This window comes from Ammodytes marinus, assembly GCF_949987685.1.
Source record: "Ammodytes marinus genome assembly, chromosome: 20".
Taxonomy (NCBI): domain Eukaryota; kingdom Metazoa; phylum Chordata; class Actinopteri; order Uranoscopiformes; family Ammodytidae; genus Ammodytes; species Ammodytes marinus.
The window spans coordinates 6,466,530-6,472,658 of NC_137224.1; the positions used below are offsets into that span (position 1 = coordinate 6,466,530).

Below are 6,129 nucleotides of genomic sequence, written 5' to 3' on the forward strand. Positions count from 1 at the left end.
GCCAGTGTCTGTGAGTTTCAGCTGCAGCTTTTGAATTGTACATACTATTTTCTGCCACTGGATGTGTAGTTGGAAGGTGTGGAAGAAGAGTTTCGGGTTGAAGAAAAATTCACTCAAGTCCAATATGAAAACAAATCTTTACTTAGTTTCAAAAGACAATACAGATTGATTATGGTGGTAGTGGTAGTGGTAAATGGACTTGTATAGCGCTATATCTCCGTTTATCACAGACTCAAAGCGCTTTACATTGGTTTTTTTTTGTACACATTCACCCAGTCACACACACATTCATACACCGATAGCAGCAGCTCCCACGCAGGGTAGGCTTAGCACTAGGGTGCTAAGCTAACTAAGCTAACTATCGGGAGCAATTCGGGGTTCAGTGTCTTGCCCTGGGACACTTCGACATGTGGCGGGGAGACGGGGGATCGAACCTCCGACCCTGAACACCAGAGGCGAACTCCCTACCCACTTCGCCACTGCCGCCCCAGTGGTCAGCATTCATGCATGGAGAGAACACCAGAACATTCTGCTGTTGCATGATTCAACACAATAGCTATTGGCCATGTTGGAGATTGTCAGCTTATAAGGCCACTATGCTCAAATGTGCTTTTTTAAACCATTCTCATGGAAAGGTGTTTGTTTTTGGAAAGATTAAACCACCTGGTAAAAATGGGCACAATATATGATATGAAATCGCTGCTTTCAGCCCTTCCCTTCCTTCCCTTCCTTCCTTTCCTTTTGTGTGCTTGGGAAGGGGTGATTTACTACCAGCGGAGGGTGCCAAAGTCCCAGTGACATATATAGTTTCTATAGTCAACTCTTACTATATTGGGATATGAATGAATGTCTTTCCTTTTCATGAGACACTTAACAGTAGGAAAAGCACAGGTGTAAAAAAGATGGATGAATTCCATTTAGCTACTTTAGTTTTAGGGTGCCTATGTGCACACTGGCTTACTGTGAAAAGACATATTGAAAAATGTTTAACACACTAAACTGAGGTGGTGAGGGAAACATTTTACCTGCTAGAAATCTGCATGCTAGCATTATCCCTGCGAATGTATTAGCATGCTGATATATAGCATTTTGTTCAAAACACTGCTTTAACCAACTAGCCTGAGAGCTGCCTGTATGGCTGTGGACTATTTTTCAATAATGTCATTTTGTTGATAACAAAATCATTATATATTAAACCTGCTAGATACCTTTTCCGCTACTACCGAAACCAAAACCAGGTTTTTGTCTAGGGCAACTAATAGTACAGGGGCTAACCAAGAAAACAAGCTATTTACTTCAGTCTAATCCATTATTTCTACTTAGTTATGACTCTACTAACACCAGATGTGCTTTCTGGCAAATGTGTGATACCAGTGCACCAGTCTGACCTCTTTTCCCACACCCAGACGGATTTGTCGTTTGATTGTCACTTACCTCAGGCATCTTATCCGAAATGACACCTCAGCTGTCACATAAGAAACTTTCACCACAGTTGACCGCGTTGCCCCAGTGGTGGTTGTCTTCTACTGAAGCACAAAATCAAAGCATCCTGGAGCTGTCTCTTGTTCACAGAACCGTGACCTCTGCCAATGTAAAAGAGAGTGATTTTTCCTCTCTCGATGTGAAGCAGAAACTGTTCCTCAACGGAATAACTTTGTATAGCTCCTCTTTGGAGAACAGGGAGAAGGGCTCTAGTCTAGTTATTTCCCGGAAATGAAAGATACAAAACCAGATATGTGAGATATGTCTTAGACCTATAATAGCCACACATGCATATGATTCACACACTGAAAAAGCTACAGTAGCTAGTGCAGCTAGGCCAACTTCCCCAACATTCTTACTTTTCTAACGTTTTGCCTCATCGGTTGTTTGCAGAAACACATTGTATAGCAGCGCAATTTTACGGGACTAACACTGCCGGGTTCCTGCATCCTGTCAACCAAAACATGTCTGGGGGGGGGGGGGGGCTCTTCCTGAAAGGCATTTTTCACATCAAACATTTTTACTTGTCCCAGTTCCTGGTATTGTGCATGCTGGAGGCTCACTGACATGACTTACTAGGTCACTTAAAGGTGTAGTAAACCATTCCAGAGGAAGCTTGTTGTTATTTGAACTGACAGCCGAAACAAGTACACCAATCTCCTCCTTCTCTTTCAGAGGCTCCGCCCTCAGACGGGCCTTGACTACCTGTCGGATAGGTGTGTTGATACTCAAGTCTGTTTACATATTTGTAGCGGATATGTTCATGTACGATTCATTTCCTTTCTCTGAGGGAAATTATCTGAATATACTAATAAACACGTTGTTTATTGGCATGTAGAACAAACATACCTGAAATATCATGGACATAACTCGAATGACCCTGGTCATTGGATTTAAGGCTATTTGGTCACCGTCGTCTGTGAGCTGCATGCATGCCGTTGGACCCAGGGGAAAAATAACTTAATAAATAAAAATGATTTAACCTGAACAGAAATATGAATGCGGAAGGGTGGAAGGGCAAGGGGCGAGCATCCACACAGGGTGGTATTGTTTTGGCTTTTGTATTAGTTATGGTTGTATTCACAATGCTACTGCTGTGTAATTCCAGATTCAGATTTTGATCCTCTTAATATCAGACAGAATTCCCCATCATGGGACTAGTGGGACTTTCTGCTGCCAAGTAGCTGCTGTGCTTGTACACACTGTTCAAATGAAAATGAAAATACACAACAACCGTTCATTCAGGAAGGATGTGTTTGTTTGCGAGAGAGTTCATTGACAAGGGAACAGGATAGAAGTTAAATGTTAAAACATGTTGCAACCCTCAACGCTCACATGCATTGTGTGTGTGTGTGGAATATTTATGGCCAGAGAAAATAGTTGAGATTAATGATTTAGTACGGTGCTTTGAAAGAGGCAGACGTGCACAAAGCGTGGTGACCTCCAAGGCTTAGGGGTGAAGCCTGCAAAAAGACGGTGTTTTCTCTTTGCAAACAAGATCCTGTCACTCACCTTTCCTGTAACCAATCACATCGCTCTACAGGGCAAAAAAAAGAAATTCCACACAGTAAAATTTGATCCCAGAATTTCCTCATATCAACACATTGCACTTAGCAGAGGGGTGGGGTTATCTAGATTGAGTAAGAAGAAGCAGTTATGATATTACGGGGCATTAAACGGTATTAGGGAGTATTATTGTTGCAATGGAAGACTGCAGAATCTGTTATATAAACGGTAAAGTGGGTTATGGGGTCAGGGGTTAGTGTGCTTCGGAGTACAAAAAAATCATTCAGCAGCCCTAAAGTCATACAGAAAGGGATGGAGTTAGCAGAACCAAAGGAGATTAGGGATGCTAAGAGAGGCATCACAAGACTTTGCACCTCTCGGTCTAGAATCAACAAAAAAAGAACTGGAAGATGACCCTATCTTAAATATCTCATCGTACTTATTCTGTTGTTGACAATGGGCCTTTTTCACAGTCAATCTCTCAATCCTTGCTTTACTGTTATTTCCCTGCACGAGGTAGAGCACTCCTGGCTGTATGTCAGCTTCAATGTGTATGATGAAAGGCATTATTTATTTGTTGTTCTGAAACGCGAAACTCACATGTTCTGGTTACAGGTCCCTCTCTCTGTCTCTGTCTCTCTCTCTCTGTCTCTCTCTCTCTCTGTCTCTCTCTCTCTCTCTGTCTCTCTGTCTCTCTCTCTCTCTCTCTCTCTCTCTCTCTCTCTCTCTCTCTCTCTCTCTCTCTCTCTCTCTCTCTCTCTCTCTCTATGGTATCTTAGCTACCTCACTGAACCCTATCCAGTAATCATGACAGAGAGTAATTGGTGCACTTACACCCAGATTAGTCCATCTATTCTATTGACCTCTATCAAGCGCTTTATAAACAATGCATGAAGAATGTGTGCATACATTCAAGTGTGATTTTATCAAACTTTGTCATCTATGTATTTGTTTTCTTCTTTTTTAAGGACAATTGTTATGCTTTAAAACTTCAAGCAGGTATAATAAATAGTTTTGTTATACAAACAATGACTCAAATATAACTGCTTGTATGTATGGGGGGAGTGGTGAAATAAGTATTAAGATTTCAACTATGAAGATTTTACTGTGGCATGGCTACTAAAGTTGCTATGCCAGAATATGCTGCAAATAAAGGTCCTTTAAAAGTAAAATAAATGATGTAAGTAATGTCAGTAAATGTACTTTTTACTAATTTGTGCAAAATGTCAGTGTTTCCCTATTATATCTGATGTTTGTGGATTAATATTCCTTCCGCATTAATGTTGAGCCTATGTTGCATTTTACTGCTGTACTGTAGATGTTTAAGATTGAGCTCATTTAGACACCTTTTTATAAACTGCTGGGTAGCTTAAGTCTACAATAATGTATCCTACTATTAAATGAACATATGTTTGTAGCGTTGCTGTACTTTGACAGTCATGTAGGCTATCTCTAAAAAATAATACTCCAGAAAACAGCCCTGTCTTCAGCTTTGTGACAATGCTTCTCCCAGATAATCAAAGTGGGGCTTAAATAGTTCAGTTAGCTCAAGATAAGAAGAAGTAGAATGTTCTCAAACCGTAAAAAGGAAAACTTCATCGTTCAGTTCCTCAGAAACATTCACCTTCATAAATCACCAGATTTTGAAATACACTGAGATACTGAGATATAGCGGGGCAGGAGTTCAACACTGCGTAACATTTAAACACTCAAGTAGAGTACAATCACTTAAGATTTGTGATAAATAACTGAAAAGTTACCATGACCCCCAGTCAGAATGGATACACCATTATTCCCCTCATTTCTGTGTCTAGTTTTCTTTCTTTGTCAATGTATCCTTTGTCTCTTTCTTAAAGGGTTAAACAATTACATAACCACACTGAATATATGGCCTCCCCCCTCCCCCCCCCACCACCCCCCTCCTCCTCGAACATCTTTTAATCCTTCCACTATCTAGCTACTAAATTCTTTGCAGCAGCGTGATCTACAGCGACCTCAACCGTTTCTGAACCACTGTGCTCAGAAGCCAAAGCCTCTCCCCTCACCCTGATGGAAAACAGTACTGTTGTCTGAAGTCACTGAAGATAAACGATTATAGATGTTCTTGCGCAAAATTCAGAAGATGTAAATAAAGACTTCTGCAAATTGTACATGAGATATGAGGTTGTTTGCTGATGCCCAGTAAGGAACAGATGTTTAACACAACTCATTTGGATTGCCTGATAGTTTTATTTTATTTTATTTATTTATTTTACTTGTTTTTTTTACCCAAGGAGCGAGCACAGAATAACTTTAGAAGAAGAAGAAGAAAAAGAAGAAGAAGAAGAAGAAGAAGTCATACAAAGGGGTGTTATTGATTTGAGAGGAAAATGTTCTCTATTGATTCCTTGAAGTTGAATAAACAAACAGAGGAATGGCCATGTTTGTGTTCACATGCACAGACCTACTGACACACTAAAGGAATCCCCCCCCCTCCCCTCCCCTGAGCAGGGATTGGACGTGAGACAGACAGACATACAGAGAGAGAGAGAGAGAGAGAGGAGACATACATACATACATAGAGAGAGACGTACATACATAGAGAGAGAGAGAGAGAGAGAGAGAGAGAGAGAGAGAGCGCACTTCTTCTTCTCCACATCTGCAGTTCATGCAGTAGCCTTGTCAGAGTGAGGCATGAGCGCAGGTCGGCGATGACGAAGAGCCACTTGGACTCCTAGTCTAGACTCACATAAACCTTTACATTTCTCCGGTCCACTTCTCTCACACACAGAACCGCGACATTTCATTGAGCACCGCGCGGACCGGGGAAATGGATTCTAGGCTGCTGATTGGACCGGGGTTGCCCACACCGGACCCGACTGCCCGGGCATCCTGGAACATCAGCTCCAACAGCCCGCAAAGGCTCATGGAGCTGTCTCCTGTCTCTACAGCTGTGAGTATCCCGCGCGCACAATATTTTGTTTGTTGTTGCTTTGTTTGGTTTGGTTTTGCCTTCGGGCTATGTGGAGGAAAAGCCCCTTGGGTTATCTTGAGAGCTGCTGTGCGTCGGAGCGATGCGTAATCGCGGAAGGATCCGATCCAGAGCAACTAAATAGTAACTCACCACATCTGGTTTAGCTGGCACCAAAACATCTGTTATTT

General features: G+C 41.8%; 1 protein-coding gene across 1 annotated transcript in view; it reads left to right on the plus strand.

The window, feature by feature from the left end:
• Window positions 1-5,797: 5,797 nt before the first annotated feature.
• LOC307266704 (melanopsin-A-like) overlaps window positions 5,798-6,129 on the plus strand; it is a gene marked incomplete at both ends in the record, with an annotated part of 22,642 nt that continues 22,310 nt past the window's right edge. Inside the window, one exon of the mRNA XM_080048792.1 lies at window positions 5,798-5,920. Coding sequence (XP_079904918.1) covers window positions 5,798-5,920 — 123 coding nt within the window. The remainder of the gene's footprint in view (window positions 5,921-6,129) is intronic.